General features: G+C 39.2%; 1 protein-coding gene across 1 annotated transcript in view; it reads right to left on the bottom strand.

Moving 5' to 3' along the window:
- Positions 1-19,492, bottom strand: part of LOC132155957 (UPF0606 protein KIAA1549L-like) — a 184,398-nt gene that overhangs the window by 69,137 nt on the left and 95,769 nt on the right. The window contains exon 14 of the mRNA XM_059564749.1: positions 18,561-18,691. Within this exon, the coding sequence (XP_059420732.1) occupies positions 18,561-18,691 (131 nt within the window). The remainder of the gene's footprint in view (positions 1-18,560; positions 18,692-19,492) is intronic.

Genomic DNA, 19,492 nt, shown 5'->3' with positions numbered 1-19,492 from the left:
GACAAAATTTGATGTCTCGCCACAGCAAAAGAAGTTGTTGTAACTCAGGCATAAAATGTTTGATCTTCCCCAAACTTCACATGTTCTGTAAGAGTGCAGCCCTGAACACATCTGAAGGCCAATATTCCATTATAGTGATAGCGCCACCTGCTGGCAACAGGAAGATTGGAACATATATGGAATAAACATTGATATATACTACTTATACTTATGAGTTTAAACGCATATTTCTCACCGTTCACCTATTTACTAGAGCCACTCTCTGCCGGTGAGCCCGGGTGCGAGGGCCCGTTCATCGCTGCTTGCAGCTTTAATTCTTCTTCTTCTTCTCAAGTGAAGTGACATTCAGCCAAGTATGGTGACCCATACTCAGAATTTGTGCTCTGCATTTAACCCATCCGAAATGCACACACACAGAGCAGTGAACACACACACACACACACACACTGTGAGCACACACCCGGAGCAGTGGGCAGCCATTTATGCTGCGGCGCCCGGGGAGCAGTTGGGGGTTCGATGCCTTGCTCAAGGGCACCTAAGTCGTGGTACTGAGGGTGGAGAGAGAACTGTACATGCACTCCCCCCACCCACAATTCCTGCCGGCCCGGGACTCGAACTCACAACCTTTCGATTGGGAGTCCGACTTTCTAACCATTAGGCCACGACTTCCGTAATGAAGCGCATTTTTGAGGGCCTAAACATGCTCCAAAATTCACGAAACTTTGCACACGCATCAGGACCGGCGAAAATTTACATTTGATATAGGTTTCAGAAGTGGGTGTGGCAAAATGGCTTGATAGCGCCACCTGGTTAATTTCAACGGAGTGTCCCTCGAGCTATGTTTCACGTACATGCATGAAAATCGGTACATACGTGTAACACACCAATACCTACAAAAAAGTTTCTTGGTACAAAATCCAAAACCCAACAGGAAGTAAGTTATTTTGAATTTCCTGTACGATTTTTGTGCAGTTTTTGCCGTTTCCATGCCTCGTACTTTGACGAACTCCTCCTACAGTTTTAATCGGATTATCTTCAAATTTGGTGAGGGTCATCATAAGACCTTTGTGACGTTAAATTGCGAAGCTTTTGAGTTTTCGTCAAGGGGTGTGTCCCTGGCGCCTGAAAAAGTTTGATGTTTCGCCGTGAAAACGGAAGTTGCTGTAACTCAGGCAAGCAATGTTCAATCTGCCCCAAACTTCACACGTGTGATGTGTGTTCTGTCCTGAACAAACACCCATGACCAAATTCAGTTATACTCATAGCACCACCTGCTGGTAACAGGAAGTGACATGGTTAACACAGTTATGGACTCTTTGCAAAATAATAAAAGGCATCAACAAGGGTTAAATAGGCTATATTTTATAAGCATGCTAATACATGCTAACAACATTTAGCTAAGTGCTAAAGCATGCTACTAATGCAGTGAAACAGGAAGTTGCTGTAACTCAGGCAAGCAATGTCCGATCTGCCCCAAACTTCACACGTGTTATGGGTGTTCTGTCCTGAACAAACACCCATGACCAAATGCAGTTATAGTCATAGCGCCACCTGCTGGTAACAGGAAGTGACATGGTTAACACAGTTATGGACTCCTAGGAACATATTAAAAAGTGCCAACAAGTGTTAAATAAGCTGGCAAAATGCTAGTAACCTACTAATACATGCTAGCAACAATTAGCTAAGTGCTAAAGCATCATATTATTGCAGTGAAACAGGAAGTTGCTGTAAATCAGGCAAGCAATGTCCAATCTGTCCCCAAACTTCACACGTGTGATGGGTGTTCTGTCCTGAACAAACACCCATGACCAAATTCAGTAATAGTCATAGCGCCACCTGCTGGTAATAGGAAGTTACATGGTTAACATTGTTATGGACTCCTAGGAACATATTAAAAAGTGTCAACAAGTGTTAAAAAAGGCTGGCAACATGCTAGAAACATACCAATACATGCTAGCAACACTTAGCTAAATGCTAAACCATGCTAGTGATGCAGTGAAAAAGGAATTTGCTGTAACTAATGCTAGCAATGTCCGATCTGCCTCAAATGTCAAACGTTTGACAAGAGTCCTGTCCTGAACACATCAACATGCCCATATTTGATTATATTCATAGTGCCACCTGCTGGCAACAGGAAGTGGCATGTTTAACACTGTTATGGACTCCTTGCAAAATAATAAAAGGCATCAACAAGGGTTAAATAGGCTGGCAAAATTGTATAAGCATGCTAATACATGCTAGCAACATTTAGCTATGTGCTAAAGCATGCTACTAATGCAATGAAACAGGAAGTTGCTGTAACTCAGGAAAGCAATGTTCGATCTGCCCCAAACTTCACACTTGTGATGGGTGTTCTGTCCTGAACAAACACCCATGACCAAATTCAGTTATAGTCATAGCGCCACCTGCTGGTAACAGGAAGTGACATGGTTAACATTTTTATGGACTCCTAGGAACATATTAAAAAGTGTCAACCAGTGTTAAAAAGGCTGGCAACATGCTAGAAACATACCAATACATGCTAGCAACACTTAGCTAAATGCTAAAGCATTCTAGTGATGCAGTGAAAAAGGAATTTGCTGTAACTAATGCAAGCAATGTCCGATCTGCCTCAAACTTCAAACGTTTGACAAGAGTCCTGTCCCGAACACATCAACATGCCCATATTTAATTATATTCATAGTGCCACCTGCTGGCAACAGGAAGTGGCATGTTTAACACTGTTATGGACTCCTTGCAAAATAATAAAAGGCATCAACAAGGGTTAAATAGGCTGGCAAAATTTTATAAGCATGCTAATACATGCTAGCAACATTTAGCTAAGTGTTAAAGCATGCTACTAATGCAGTGAAAAAGGAAGTTGCTGTAACTCAGGCAAGCAATGTCCGATCTATCCCAAACTTCACACGTGTTATGGGTGTTCTGTCCTGAACAAACACCCATGACCAAATGCAGTTATAGTCATAGCGCCACCTGCTGGTAACAGGAAGTGACAAGGTTAACACAGTTATGGACTCCTAGGAACATATTAAAAAGTGCCAACAAGTGTTAAATAAGCTGGCAACATGCTAGTAACCTACTAATACATGCTAGCAACAATTAGCTAAGTGCTAAAGCATCATATTATTGCAGTGAAACAGGAAGTTGCTGTAAATCAGGCAAGCAATGTCCAATCTGTCCCCAAACTTCACACGTTTGATGGGTGTTCTGTCCTGAACAAACACCCATGACCAAATTCAGTAATAGTCATAGCGCCACTTGCTGGTAACAGGAAGTTACATGTTATGGACTCCTAGGAACATATAAAAAAGTGTCAACAAGTGTTAAAAAGGCTGGCAACATGCTAGAAACATACCAATACATGCTCGCAACACTTAGCTAAATGCTAAAGCATGCTAGTGATGCAGTGAAAAAGGAATTTGCTGTAACTAATGCAAGCAATGTCCGATCTGCCTCAAACCTCAAACGTTTGACAAGAGTCCTGTCCTGAAAACATCAACATGCCCATATTTGATTATATTCATAGTGCCACCTGCTGGCAACAGGAAGTGGCATGTTCAACACTGTTATGGACTCCTTGCAAAATAATAAAAGGCATCAACAAGGGTTAAATAGGCTGGCAAAACTTTATAAGCATGCTAATACATGCTAGCAACATTTAGCTAAGTGTTAAAGCATTCTACTAAGGCAGTGAAAAAGGAAGTTGCTGTAACTAAGGCAAGCAATGTCCAATCTTCCCGAAACTTCACACGAGTGATAGGTGTTCTGTCCTGAACAAACATTCATGGCCAAACTCAGTTATAGTCATAGCGCCACCTGCTGGTAACAGGAAGTGACAAGGTTAACACAGTTATGGACTCCTAGGAACATATTAAAAAGCATCAACAAGTGTTAAATAGGCTGGCAACATGCTAGATACATACTAAAACATCCCAGCAACACTTAGCTAAGGGCTAAAGCATGCTACTAATGTAATGAAAAGGAAGTTGCTGTAACTCAGGCAAGCAATGTCCGATCTTCCCCAAACTTCACACGTGTGATAAGTGTTTTGTTCTGAACAAACACCCACGACCAAATTCAGTTATAGTCATAGCGCCACCTGCTGGTAACAGGAAGTGACAAGGTTAACGCTGTTATGGACTCCTAGGAACAAATTAAAATGTGTCAAAAAGGGTTAAATATGCTGGCAACCTTCTAGAAGCATACTAAAACATGCTAGCAACACTTAGCTAAGTGCTAAAGCATGCAACTAATGCAGTGAAAAAGGAAGATGCTGTAACTCAGACAAGCAATGTCCGATTTGCCCCAAACTTCACACGTTTGACAAGGGTCCTGTCATAAATAAATCAACATGCCCATATTCGGTTATAGTCATAGCGCCACCTGCTGGCAACAGGAAGTGTCATTTTTAACACTTTTATGCACTATTTGCAACACAGTAAAATATGCCATTGTTTGCTAATCATGCTAGAAATATTTTCAAACATTCTAGCAATACTTAGTATGTGCAAAACGATGCTATTAATACTATAAAACAGGAAGTTGTTGTAACTCATGCATACAATTCCCAAACTTACCCAAACATCACATGTTTTATAAGAGTACTGGCCTGAACACAACTAAAGGCCAATATTCAATTCTAAGTATAGCGCCGCCTGCTGGCAACAGGAAATGAATTATTTTATACTAACTTAAATATGACTTGTCTGATCTGCCCGAAACTTTGCATGTTTGGTAAGAGTCCTGGCCTGAAGAAATTTACATGTCAATATTCTGTTATAATCATAGCGCCACCTGTTGGCAGCAGGAAATGTGGCAAAAATATTTACTATTTTATAAGCATATGGCCCAACGTTCACTGTTCCTTCTATGGGCACCGGGTGGTGGTGAGCCCGAGTGCGAGGGCCCTTTCATCGCTGCTTGCAGCTTTAATTAGGGCCCGAGCACCGATGGTGTGAGGACCCTCTTGGAAAGGACTTGAGGTTTCGTTAAAGGGCGTGTCCATGGTGGCCTGACAAATTTCGATGTTTCGCCATGAAAAAGGAAGTTGCTGTAACTCAGACATACAATGTCCAATCTGCCCCAAACTTCACATGTTGGATAAGACTCTTGACCTGAACAGATCTACATGCCAAAATTCAGTTATAGTCATAGCGCCACCTATTGGCAACAGGAAGTGAAATATTTTACACTGCGACAAACTACTCCTAGAAATTTTATGACATCAATGTTATTTTTGTGGTCAGTCTAATCTAAAGACCTGTGTGATGTTAAGTTGTGAAGATCTTGAGTTTTCATTAAAAGGCGTGTCCATGGCGCCGTGACGAAGTTTGATGTGTCGCCATGGGAATAAAAGATGTTATAACTCAGGCATAAAATGTCCGATCTTGCCCAAACTTCACAAGTGTGATAAGGGTCCTGGCCTGAACAGATCTGAAGGCCAATATTCCATTGGGTGTGGCAAAATGGCTCGATAGTGCCACCTATACACTTTCAACTGAGTGCATATACACTTTCAATGGAGTGCGCCTCAAGCTATGTTTCACGTACATGTACAAAAATCGGTACACACATGTAACACACCAATATCTACGAAAAAGTCTCTTGGTACGAAATCTGAATCCAAACAGGAAGTCAGTTATTTAGAATGTTCTCTGCAAAATTGGTGTTGTTTTTGGCATTTTCAGGGGTTGTACTTTAACGAACTCCTCCTAGAGATTTATTCAGATGAACACCAAACTTGGTCAGTGTAATCTAAAGCCATTTGCGATGTTAAATTACGAAGGACTTGAGGTTTCGTTAAAGGGCGTGTCCATGGTGGCCTGACAAATTTCGATGTTTCGCCATAAAAAAGGAAGTTGCTGTAACTCAGACATACAATGTCCAATCTGCCCCAAACTTCACATGTTGGATAAGTCTCTTGACCTGAACAGATCTACATGCCAAAATTCAGTTATAGTCATAGCGCCACCTATTGGCAACAGGAAGTGAAATATTTTACACTGCGACAAACTACTCCTAGAAATTTTATGACATCAATGTTATTTTTGCGGTCAGTCTAATCTAAAGACCTGTGTGATGTTTAGTTGTGAAGAGTTTTTGTTAAAGAGCGTGTCCATGGCAAAAATGACAAAATTTGATGTCTCGAGAAGAGAAGAGAAGAGAAGAGAAGTTGTTGTAACTCAGGCATAAAATGTTTGATCTTCCCCAAACTTCACATGTTCGATAAGAGTGCAGCTCTGAACACATCTGAAGGCCAATATTCCATTATAATGATAGTACCACCTGCTGGCAACAGGAAGATTGGAACATATATGGAATAAACATTGATATCCTCTACTTATATTTATGAGTTTAAATGCATATTTCTCACCGTTCACCTATTTACTAAAGCCACTCGCTGCCGGTGAGCCCGGGTGCGAGGGCCCGTTCATCGCTGCTTGTAGCTTTAATTATTATTATTATTATTATTATTATTATTATTATTATTATTCTCCAGGATGAATCGCATTTTTGAGGGCCTAAACATACTCAAAAAGTCATGAAACTTTGCACACACCTCAGAACCGGCTAAAATGTACATCTGATATGGGTTTCAGAAGTGGGTGTGGCAAAATGGCTCGACAGCGCCACCTATACATGTTCAACGGTGTGCGCCTCGAGCTATGTTTCACGTACATGTATGAAAATCGGTACACACATGTAACTCTCCAATACCTACAAAAAAGTCTCTTAGAGCAAAATTCTAAACCCAACAGGAAGTCAGTTATTTTTAATATTATGAGCAAATTTTGTGTCATTTTTGCCATTTCCATGAGTTGTATTTTAACGAACTCCTCCTAGACACTTATTCAGATCAACACCAAATTTGGTATGCCTAATCTAAAGGCCTTTGCGATGTTAAATTGCGAAGATTTTGAGTTTTCGTTAAAGGGCGTGTCCGTGGCGGCCTGGCGAATTTCGATGATTCGCCATGAAAAATGAAGTTGCTATAACTCAGACATACAATGTCCAATGTGCCCAAAACTTCACATGTTTAATAAGACTCCTGACCTGAACATATTTACATGCCCATATTCAGTTATAGTCATAGCGCCACCTATAGGCAACAGGAAGTGACATATTTTACACTTCGACAGACTACTCCTAGAAATTTTTTGACATCAATGTCTTTTTTATGGTCAGTATAATCTAAAGGCCTGTGCAATGCTAAATTGTGAAGATCTTGAGTTTTCGTTAAGGGGCGTGTCCATGGCGCCGTGACAAAATTCAAAGTCTCGCCATGGGAATAAAAGATGTTATAACTCAGGCATAAAATGTCCGATCTTCCCCAAACTTAACATGTGTGATAAAAGTCCTGGCCTGAACAGATCTGAAGGCCAATATTCCATCGGGTGTGGCAAAATGGCTCGATAGCGCCACCTATACACTTTCAACGGAGTGCATCTCGAGCTATGTTTCACGTACATGTACAAAAATTGGTACACACATGTAACACACCAATACCTACAAAAAAGTCTATTGGTGCGAAATCCTAATCCCAACAGGAAGTCGGTTATTTTGAATTTTCCCTGCAAAATTGGTGTAGTTTTTGTCATTTCCATGCGTTGTATTTTAATGAATTCCTCCTAGAGATTCATTCAGATCAACACCAAAGTTGGTATGCCTAATCTAACGGCCTTTGTGATGTTAAATTGCGAAGGACTTTAGGTTTCGTTAAAGGGCGCGTCCATGGCGGCCTGACAAATTTCGATGTTTCGCCGTGAAAAAGGAAGTTGCTATAACTCAGACATACAATGTCCAATCTGCCCAAAACTTCAAATGTTTAATACAACTCCTGACCTGAACATATTTACATGCCCATATTCAGATATAGTCATAGCGCCACCTATTGGCAACAGGAAGTGAAATATTTTACACTGCGACAAACTACTCCTAGAAATTTTATGACATCAATGTTATTTTTGTGGTCAGTCTAATCTAAAGACCTGTGTGATGTTTAGTTGTGAAGATCTTGAGTTTTCGTTAAAAGGCGTGTCCATGGCGCCGTGACGAAGTTCGATGTGTCGCCATGGGAATTAAAGATGTTATAACTCAGGCATAAAATGTCCGATCTTGCCCAAACTTCACATGTGTGATAAGAGTCCTGGCCTGAAGAGATCTGAAGGCCAATATTCCATTGGGTGTGGCAAAATGGCTCGATAGTGCCACCTATACACTTTCAACTGAGTGCATATACACTTTCAACGGAGTGCACCTCGAGCTATGTTTCACGTACATGAACAAAAATCGGTACACACATGTACCACACCAATATCTACAAATAAGTATCTTGGTACGAAATCCGAATCCCAACAGGAAGTCGGTTATTTAGAATTTTCTCTGCAAAATTGGCGTTGTTTTTGCCATTTTCAGGGGTTGTACTTTAACAAACTCCTCCTAGAGATTTATTCAGATCAACTTGGCCAGTTAAATCTAAAGGCCTTTGCGATGTTAAATGGCGAAGATCTTGAGGTTTCGTTAAAGTGCGTGTCCATGGCGGCCTGACAAATTTCGATGTTTCTCCATGAAAAAGGAAGTTGTTGTAACTTAGACATACAATGTCCAATCTGCCCCAAACTTCACATGTTGGATAAGACTTTTGACCTGAACAGATCTAAATGCCAATATTCTGTTATAGCCATAGCGCCACCTGCTGGCAACAGGAAGTGACATGTTTTACGTTGTAACAAACAACTCCTAGAAATTTAATGACATCAACATTTTATTTTGGTCAGTCTAATCTAAAGGTCTTTGCAATGTTAAATTGTAGAGATCTTGAATTTTTGTTTAAGGGCGTGTCCATGGCGCTGTGACAAAATTTGTTGTCTCGCCACAGCAAGAGAAGTTGTTGTAACTCAGGCATAACATGTTCAATCTTCCCCAAACTTCACATGATTGATAAGAGTCCTGGCCTGAACACATCTGAAGGCCAATATTCCATTATAATGATAGCGCCACCTGCTGGCAACATGAAGATTGGCACATATTAATGACTTTGACATATTGCAATTATGTTTATGACATGAAATGCATATTTCTCACCATTCATCTTTTTACTAAATCAACTCGCTGGCGGTGAGCCCGGGTGCGAGGGCCCGTTCATCGCTGCTTGCAGCTTTAATTATTATTATTATTATTAGGGCCCGAGCACCGATGGTGTGAGGACCCTCTTGGAATTGCTCCGTTTATTATTATTATTATTATTATTATTATTATTATTATTATTATTATTATTATTATTACTTAAACATGCTCGAAAAGTCATGAAACTTTGCACACACCTCAGAACTGGCGAAAATGTACGTCTGATATGGGTTTCAGAAGTAAGTGTGGCAAAATGGCTCGACAGCGCCCCCTATACACGTTCAACGGTGTGCGCCTCGAGCTACGTTTCACGTACATGTATGAAAATTGGTATACACATGTATCTCTCCAATACCTACAAAAAAGTCTCTTGGAGCAAAATCCGAAACCCAACAGGAAGTCGGTTATTTTTAATTTTATGAGCAAATTTTGTGTCATTTTTGTCATTTCCATGCGTTGTATTTTAACGAACTCCTCCTAGAGATTAATTCAGATCAACACCAAAGTTAGTATGCCTAATCTAACGGCCTTTGCGATGTTAAATTGCAAAGATTTAGAGTTTTCATTAAAGGGCGTGTCCGTGGCGGCCTGGCGAATTTCGATGATTCGCCATGAAAAATAAAGTTGCTATAACTCAGACATACAATGTCCAATGTGTCCAAAACTTCACATGTTTAATAAGACTCCTGACCTGAACAGATTGACATGCCCATATTCAGTTATAGTCATAGCGCCACCTATAGGCAACAGGAAGTGACATATTTTACACTGCGACTAACTACTCCTAGAAATTTTATGACATCAATGTCTTTTTTGTGGTCAGTCTAATCTAAAGGCCTGTGCGATGTTAAATTGTGAAGATCTTGAGTTTTCGTTAAAAGGCTTGTCCATGGCGCCATGACGAAGTTCAATGTCTCGCCAAGGGAATAAAAGATGTTATAACTCAGGCATAAAATGTCCGATCTTCCCCAAACTTCACATGTATTATAAGAGTCCTGGCCTGAACACATCTATAGGCCAATATTCCATCGGGTGTGGCAAAATGGCTCGATAGCGCCACCTATACACTTTCAACATAGCGCGCCTCGAGCTCCGTTTCAAGTACATGTACAAAAATCGGTACACACATGTAACACACCAATACCTACAAAAAAGTCTCTTGGTACGAAATCCTAATCCCAACAGGAAGTCGGTTATTTTGAAATTTGCCTGCAAAATTGGCGTTGTTTTTGCCATTTTCAGGGGTTGTACTTTAACGAACTCCTCCAAGAGATTTATTCGGATGAACACCAAACTTGGTCAGTGTAATCTAAAGCAATTTGCGATATTAAATTTCGAAGGACTTGAGGTTTCGTTAATGGGCGTGTCCATGGCGGCCTGACAAATTTTGATGTTTCGCCATAAAAAAGGAAGTTGCTGTAACTCAGACATACAATGTCCAATCTGCCCCAAACTTCACATGTTGGATAAGACTCTTGACCTGAACAGATCTACATGCCAATATTCAGTTATAGTCATAGCGCCACCTATTGGCAACAGGAAGTGAAATATTTTACACTGCGACAAACTACTCCTAGAAATTTTATGACATCAATGTTATTTTTGTGGTCAGTCTAACCTAAAGACCTGTGTGATGTTTAGTTGTGAAGATCTTGAGTTTTCGTTAAAAGGTGTGTCCATGGCGCCGTGACGAAGTTTGATGTGTCGCCATGGGAATAAAAGATGTTATAACTCAGGCATAAAATGTCCGATCTTGCCCAAACTTCACATGTGTGATAAGGGTCCTGGCCTGAACAGATCTGAAGGCCAATATTCCATTGGGTGTGGCAAAATGGCTCGATAGCGGCACCTATACATTTTCAACAGAGTGCATATACACTTTTAACGGAGTGCGCCTCAAGCAATGTTTCACGTACATGTACAAAAATCGGTACACACATGTAACACACCAATATCTACGAAAAAGTCTCTTGGTACAAAATCCGAATCCAAACAGGAAGTCAGTTATTTAGAATTTTCTCTGCAAAATTGGTGTTGTTTTTGGCATTTTCAGGGGTTGTATTTTAACGAACTCCTCCTAGAGATTTATTCAGATCAACATCAAACTTGGTCAGTTAAATCTAAAGGCCTTTGCGAAGTTAAATTGGGAAGATCTTGAGGTTTCGTTAAAGGGATTGTCCATGGCGGCCTGACAAATTTCGATGTTTCGCCATGAAAAAGGAAGTTGCTGTAACTCAGACATACAATGTCCAATCTGCCCCAAACTTTGAATGTTAGATAAGACTTCTGCCCTTAATAAGATCTACATGCCCATATTCAATTATAGTCATAGCGCCACCTGCTGGCAACAGGAAGTGACATATTTTACGCTGAGACAAACTACTCCTAGAGATTTTTTGACATTAATGTATTTTTGTGGTCAGTCTAATCTAAAGGCCTGTGTACTGTTAAATTGTGGCAATCTTGAGTTTTTGTTAAAGAGCGTGTCCATGGCAAAAATGACAAAATTTGATGTCTCGCCACAGCAAGAGAAGTTGTTGTAACTCGGGCATAAAATGTTTAATCTTCCCCAAACTTCACATGTTCGATAAGAGTGAAGCCCTGAACACATCTGAAGGCCAACATTCCATTATAGCGATAGCGCCACCTGCTGGCAACAGGAAGATTTGCACATATATGGAATAAACATTGATATATTGTACTTATATTTATGACATTAAATGCATATTTCTCACCGTTCACCTATTTACTAGAGCCACTCGCTGCCGGTGAGCCCGGGTGCGAGGGCCCGTTCATCGCTGCTTGCAGCTTTAATTATTATTATTAGGGCCCGAGCACCGATGGTGTGAGGACCCTCTTGGAATTGCTCCATTTATTATTATTATTATTATTATTATTATTATTATTATTATTATTATTATTATTATTATTATTATTATTATTATTATTATTATTATTCTCTAAGATGAATCGCATTTTTGAGAGCCTAAACATGCTCGAAAAGTCATGAAACTTTGCACACACCTCAGAACTGGCGAAAATTTACGTCTGATATGGGTTTCAGAAGTGGGTGTGGCAAAATGGCTCGACAGCGCCACCTATACACGTTCAACGGTGTGCGCCTCGAGCTACGTTTCACGTACATATATGAAAATTGGTATACACATGTATCTCTCCAATACCTACAAAAAAGTCTCTTGGAGCAAAATCCGAAACCCAACAGGAAGTCGGTTATTTTTAATTTTATGAGCAAATTTTGTGGCATTTTTGTCATTTCCATGCGTTGTATTTTAACGAACTCCTCCTAGAGATTAATTCAGAACAACACCAAAGTTGGTATGCCTAATCTAAAGGCCTTTGCGATGTTAAATTGCGAAGATTTTGAGTTTTCGTTAAAGGGCGTGTCCGTGGCGGCCTGGCGAATTTCGATGATTCGCCATGAAAAATGAAGTTGCTATAACTCAGACATACAATGTCCAATGTGTCCAAAACTTCACATGTTTAATAAGACTCCTGACCTGAACAGATTGACATGCCCATATTCAGTTATAGTCATAGCGCCACCTATAGGCAACAGGAAGTGACATATTTTACACTGCGACTAACTACTCCTAGAAATTTTTTGACATCAATGTCTTTTTTGTGGTCAGTCTAATCTAAAGGCCTGTGCAATGTTAAATTGTGAAGATCTTGAGTTTTCGTTAAAAGGCGTGTCCATGGCGCCATGACGAAGTTCGATGTCTCGCCAAGGGAATAAAATATGTTATAACTCAGGCATAAAATGTCCGATCTTCCCCAAACTTCACATGTGTGATAATAGTCCTGGCCTGAACACATCTGTAGGCCAATATTCCATCGGGTGTGGCATAATGGCTCGATATCGCCACCTATACACTTTCAACATAGCGCGCCTCGAGCTCCGTTTCAAGTACATGTACAAAAATCGGTACACACATGTAACACACCAGTACCTACAAAAAAGTCTCTTGGTACGAAATCCTAATCCCAACAGGAAGTCGGTTATTTTGAAATTTCCCTGCAAAATTGGTGTTGTTTTTGCCATTTTCAGTGGTTGTACTTTAACGAACTCCTCCTAGAGATTTATTCGGATGAACACCAAACTTGGTCAGTGTAATCTAAAGCCATTTGCGATGTTACATTGCGAAGGACTTGAGGTTTCGTTAAAGGGCGTGTCCATGGCGGCCTGACAAATTTCGATGTTTCGCCATGAAAAAGGAAGTTGCTGTAACTCAGACATACAATGTCCAATCTGCCCCAAACTTCACATGTTGGATAAGACTCTTGACCTGAACAGATCTACATGCCAATATTCAGTTATAGTCATAGCGCCACCTATTGGCAACAGGAAGTGAAATATTTTACACTGCGACAAACTACTCCTAGAAATTTTATGACATCAATGTTATTTTTGTGGTCAGTCTAATCTAAAGACCTGTGTGATGTTTAGTTGTGAAGATCTTGAGTTTTCGTTAAAAGGCATGTCCATGGCGCCGTGACGAAGTTTGATGTGTCGCCATGGGAATAAAAGATGTTATAACTCAGGCATAAAATGTCCGATCTTGCCCAAACTTCACATGTGTGATAAGGGTCCTGGCCTGAACAGATCTGAAGGCCAATATTCCATTGGGTGTGGCAAAATGGCTCGATAGCGCCACCTATACATTTTCAACAGAGTGCATATACACTTTTAAAGGAGTGCGCCTCAAGCTATGTTTCACGTACATGTACAAAAATCGGTACACACATGTAACACACCAATATCTACGAAAAAGTCTCTTGGTACAAAATCCGAATCCAAACAGGAAGTCAGTTATTTAGAATTTTCTCTGCAAAATTGGTGTTGTTTTTGGCATTTTCAGGGGTTGTACTTTAACGAACTCCTCCTAGAGATTTATTCAGATCAACATCAAACTTGGTCAGTTAAATCTAAAGGCCTTTGCGAAGTTAAATTGGGAAGATCTTGAGGTTTCGTTAAAGGGAGTGTCCATGTCGGCCTGACAAATTTCGATGTTTCGCCATGAAAAAGGAAGTTGCTGTAACTCAGACATACAATGTCCAATCTGCCCCAAACTTTGAATGTTAGATAAGACTTCTGCCCTTAACAGATCTACATGCCCATATTCAATTATAGTCATAGCGCCACCTGCTGGCAACAGGAAGTGACATATTTTACGCTGAGACAAACTACTCCTAGAGATTTTTTGACATTAATGTATTTTTGTGGTCAGTCTAATCTAAAGGCCTGTGTAATGTTAAATTGTGGCAATCTTGAGTTTTTGTTAAAGAGCGTGTCCATGGCAAAAATGACGAAATTTGATGTCTCGCCACAGCAAGAGAAGTTGTTGTAACTCGGGCATAAAATGTTTGATCTTCCCCAAACTTCACATGTTCGATAAGAGTGCAGCCCTGAACACATCTGAAGGCCAATATTCCATTATAGTGATAGCGCCACCTGCTGGCAACAGGAAGATTTGTACATATATGGAATAAACATTGATATATTCTACTTATATTTATGAGTTTAAACGCATATTTCTCACCGTTCACCCATTTACTAGAGCCACTCGCTGCCGGTGAGCCCGGGTGCGAGGGCCCGTTCATCGCTGCTTGCAGCTTTAATTATTATTATTATTCTTCTCCCGAATGAATCGCACTTTTGAGGGCTTAAACATGCTCAAAAAGTCATGAAACTTTGCACACGCGTCAAACCTGGTAAACATTTTCGTCTGATATAGGATTCAGAAGAGGGTGTGGCAAAATGGCTCGACAGCGCCACCTATACTAAGGAAATCAACAGCCTTCCAGCTGTGTTTCACGTACATGCACCAAAATTGGCACACATATGTAACACACCAATACCTACAAAAAAGACTCTTGGAGCAAAATTCTAAACCCAACAGGAAGTCGGTTATTTTTAATATTATGAGCAAATTTTGTGTAATTTTGGTCATTTCCATGTGTTGTATTTTAACGAACTCCTCCTAGAGATTTCTTCAAATCAACACCAAATTTGGTATGCCTAATCCAAAGGCCTTTGCGATGTTAAATTGTGAAGATCTTGAGTTTTCGTTGAAGGGCGTGTCCGTGGCGGCCTGGCGAATTTCGATGATTCGCCATGAAAAATGAAGTTGCTATAACTCAGACATACAATGTCCAATCTGCCCCAAACTTCACATGTTTGATGAGACTCCGAACCTGAACAGATTGACATGCCCATATTCAGTTATAGTCATAGCGCCACCTATTGGCAACAGGAAGTGACATATTTTACACTGCGACTAACTACTCCTAGAAATTTTATGACATCAATGTCTTTTTTGTGGTCAGTCTAATCTTAAGGCCTGTGCAATGTTAAGTTGTGAAGATCTTGAGTTTTCGTTAAAAGGCGTGTCCATGGCGCCGTGACAAAGTTCGATGTCTCGCCATGGGAATAAAAGATGTTATAACTCAGGCATAAAATGTCTGATCTTCCCCAAACTTCACATGTGTGATAAGAGTCCTGGCCTGAACACATCTGTAGGCCAATATTCCATTGGGTGTGGCAAAATGGCTCGATAGCGCCACCTATACACTTTCAACATAGCGCGCCTCGAGCTCCGTTTCACGTACATGTACAAAAATCGGTACACACATGTAACACACCAATACCTACAAAAAAGTCTCTTGGTACGAAATCCGAAACCCAACAGAAAGTCGGTTATTTTGAATTTTCTCTGCAAAATTGGCGTTGTTTTTGTCATTTTCAGGGGTTGTACTTTAACGAACTCCTCCTAGAGATTTATTCAGATCAACACCAAACTTGGTCATTTAAATCTAAAGGCCTCTGTGATGTTAAATTGCGAAGATCTTGAGGTTTCGTTAAAGGGCGTGTCCATGGCGGCCTGACAAATTTTGATGTTTCGCCATGAAAAAGGAAGTTGCTGAAACTCAGACATACAATGTCCAATCTGCCCCAAACTTCACATGTTAGATAAGACTTCTGCCCTTAACAGATCTACATGCCAATATTCAGTTATTGTCATAGTGCCACCTGCTGGCAGCAGGAAGTTACATGTTTTACGCTGCGACAAACTACTCTTAGAAATTTTTTGACATTAATGTATTTTTTGTGGTCAGTCTAATCTAAATGCCTGTGCAATGTTAAATTGTGGAGATCTTGATTTTTTTGTTAAAAGGCGTGTCCATGGCGCCATGACAAATTTTGATGTTTCGCCACAGCAAGAGAAGTTGTTGTAACTCAGGCATAAAATGTTCGATCTTCCCCAAACTTCAAATGTTTGATAAGAGTCCTGGCCTGAATACATCTGAAGGCCAATATTCCATTATAATGATAGCACCACCTGCTGGCAACAGGACGATTGGCACATATATGGAATACACTTTGATACATTCCACTTATATTTATGAGTTTAAATGCATATTTCTCAGCATTCACCTAATAACTAAAGCCACTCACTGGCGGTGAGCCCGGGTGCGAGGGCCCGTTCATTGCTACTTGCAGCTTTAATTTAATATGGAATTAAAAGTGTCAGTAAAGAGCACTGGGATAAAATATGTGATGTATAAAGTTAAATAGCACTAATTTGTGTTTTGTTAAATTATTAAACTAGGCAATTTTTGTTTTAAATCTTATTTAATTGTAAGTATTTAGGATGCATATAATCAGTAGTGGCTAGTGAATATAAATGTAGGTACAGCAGATTCTGGGGTCATAGCGTTCCCACTTTATATTAAGGTGTCTTTAACTACTATATACGTATGTCAAAAAAAAAAAACATATATCATATACCATATATATATATATATATATATATATATATATATATATATATATATATATATATATTTACTATTTTATTTGGTACAATGTACTTATCGTGTTCATGTTGTATTGCAAAGCATTTTTACAGTTACTGAGATGGGGTACAGTTAAAGTTAGGGACATGTTTGGTGGGTTAAGGGGTAAATGTATAGGGTCAACAGTGTAATTATAGATGTAATCACAGATGTAATCACAGAAACTAACTGCACATGTAATTACATGCAGGTATTTTAGAATTTATGTACAATGTAAAAACATGTACGTTCACAATAAGTTCACTTTATCAAATAATTTAAATGTCAGTACAAAGTAGTGTAAAACACTGCATATAAAGTGCTCTTTAGCCATGATTCTCATCCACTAACATTATTAGAGTGATAGACTGCAACGGTTTGACTTACAAATCTCAATTTGTGTTCTACTGAAGAAACAAAATCACCTACATCTTGGGATGCCCTCTGGTTAAGCAGATAAACATAAAATTTTCATTTTTGGGTGAACTATCCCTTTAAGTTTCAAAATAAATACATATTTATTTATGATTTACCACTCATAAGCAGAGTTTAGTGTGGTTGCATAATTTAGCCTGAGGGTGGTGCTCTAACGTTGGTTGACAGGCTCCAAGTACACATGCATGTTACCTTAAAATTAACATTAATTTAATGGTGCATTTAGTGTGTTTGAATATTGACTTAGAAATGGTGCGAGTTGTGCAGGAAATCAGGAGAGAAAAAGAAAGCCATGTCAATTCTCAGAACAAACACAACAGAAGGCTATTCAAATGAGCAAATTTAAACTAAAGGATTTATACTCTAACTAATTTGATAACTCCTCCACACATCCCCCTGCACCTGATACAGATGAACAGATGTGTTCACAATCTAACTTTTTAGTTGCTGAACTAATGGAGACTGTAAACAAGTTTTTGATGCGGATGGATTGTTCCATAAGGTTTACGTAAAAAACAAGTGGGGCAGATTGATTTTTGACCCTATTAATCTAAATTAGGGCACACTGCATTTCCATTTTACATCAGAGATTTACATTTGAAAAATGTTGGGCGATGTTGAACTCAGGACGGCAAAGGCACCTGCTGCCCCTTTTATAACGATAGCATAGCTATCATAGCAAAATGTGTTCTATTTAATTGCTTTAAAGAAAAATGCAAAAAAAAAAAAAAAAAAAAATTAGCAGTATAGCAAATATATGTGTAAGGGTTAATAGAGTTTGAAAGCCCAGGACCAAAATGCCCATGGCAGAAGAAACACTGAATTATTATTATTATTATTTTTTTTTTAATTAACATCTGTTCTTCTTTCCAAAAAATTTGGTGCGATGTATTCAAGATTGCATGCTCTACAATGGACATTGATATTTTTGGAGAGTTAGCACAATTATTCCTGCCTTTTGAAATCTTACTTTTATTTGTTAAGAGCACACCTCCCTTCAAATTACTATTGAGGCAGCTCTTCAGTGATTGTATTTTCTTTATGAGAATAAGACATTTTGGAAAAATAACTTCATTTCATGGATGTCTTGTGGCTTAAATGCACAAATGTGAAAGTTCTTAAACTGTGGAGGCATTTCTCACCATTACTCTTCCTCGTCTCCTCCTTTGTGAGTTTCTGCTGTGCTGTGGCTTTTTGCACAGCCAAACCCTTTCCTGAGACCTCTTTCACTGATTCGCTGCTGATGACAGAACCATCCTCACTTGGCAACCTACTGCAAGTAACCATAGCAACAAGGAACAGCAGTAAGTTGGTGCATGTGTGAAATGAGAGGATGGTTATGTCATTTTCTTTGTCTGCATCCTCATCTCAAACACATACATATAAATTAAAGGACACACAATCAAACAGATAAACACATTTACTTATACCGAATTTTTGTGGTCCTAAAACTAGAGTATTGATTGGTTTTGATTGTGAACATTTTATCAGTCAATTCAGACATTCTGGACTAGTTAATCATGGCTTTAAAAATGGCTCACTGAAACACAGTTAAAATACAGATTAATAAATCCTGGACTATGTAGTCGTTAACTAAAATAAATTAGATTAATTTAAAACCAGTTGTGCTAATCTGAATTAGCATGACAAAGGTTGTCTATAAAACATGGAATGAACCAAGAAAAGTTTTAAAATTGTATGGAACTGAGCAGCAAATCTAAGGAAAGCATTGGCAACAGAAAAAAAGGACTGCAATAAAAAAACAAAAAACAAAAAAACAGCCGAACAAGAGAAATATTTTTTAAATCAAGCAAAATAAACTGCATACATCAGGTGTGGAATAAGAGAAAAGGAATGCATGGAAATATGTTCTTTCAGTCGACCCTTTTCACAAGACACGTTTTACGGTGATCAGCATCTTATTATATTTGTATTTTTTTTTAATGTACAATTATAACACTATTATAAAAAGAAAGAAAGGTCCATCAGGTGTTCACAGTGAGAGAGAGAGAGAAGAGAGAGAGATTATTCAGGTTTTTCGTAGTTTTTCATAGTTTTCATAGCGGTATTTCAT

Source organism: Carassius carassius, chromosome 13, assembly GCF_963082965.1.
Source record: "Carassius carassius chromosome 13, fCarCar2.1, whole genome shotgun sequence".
Taxonomy (NCBI): Eukaryota; Metazoa; Chordata; class Actinopteri; order Cypriniformes; family Cyprinidae; genus Carassius; species Carassius carassius.
This window is presented reverse-complemented; position numbering and strand designations above follow the sequence as displayed.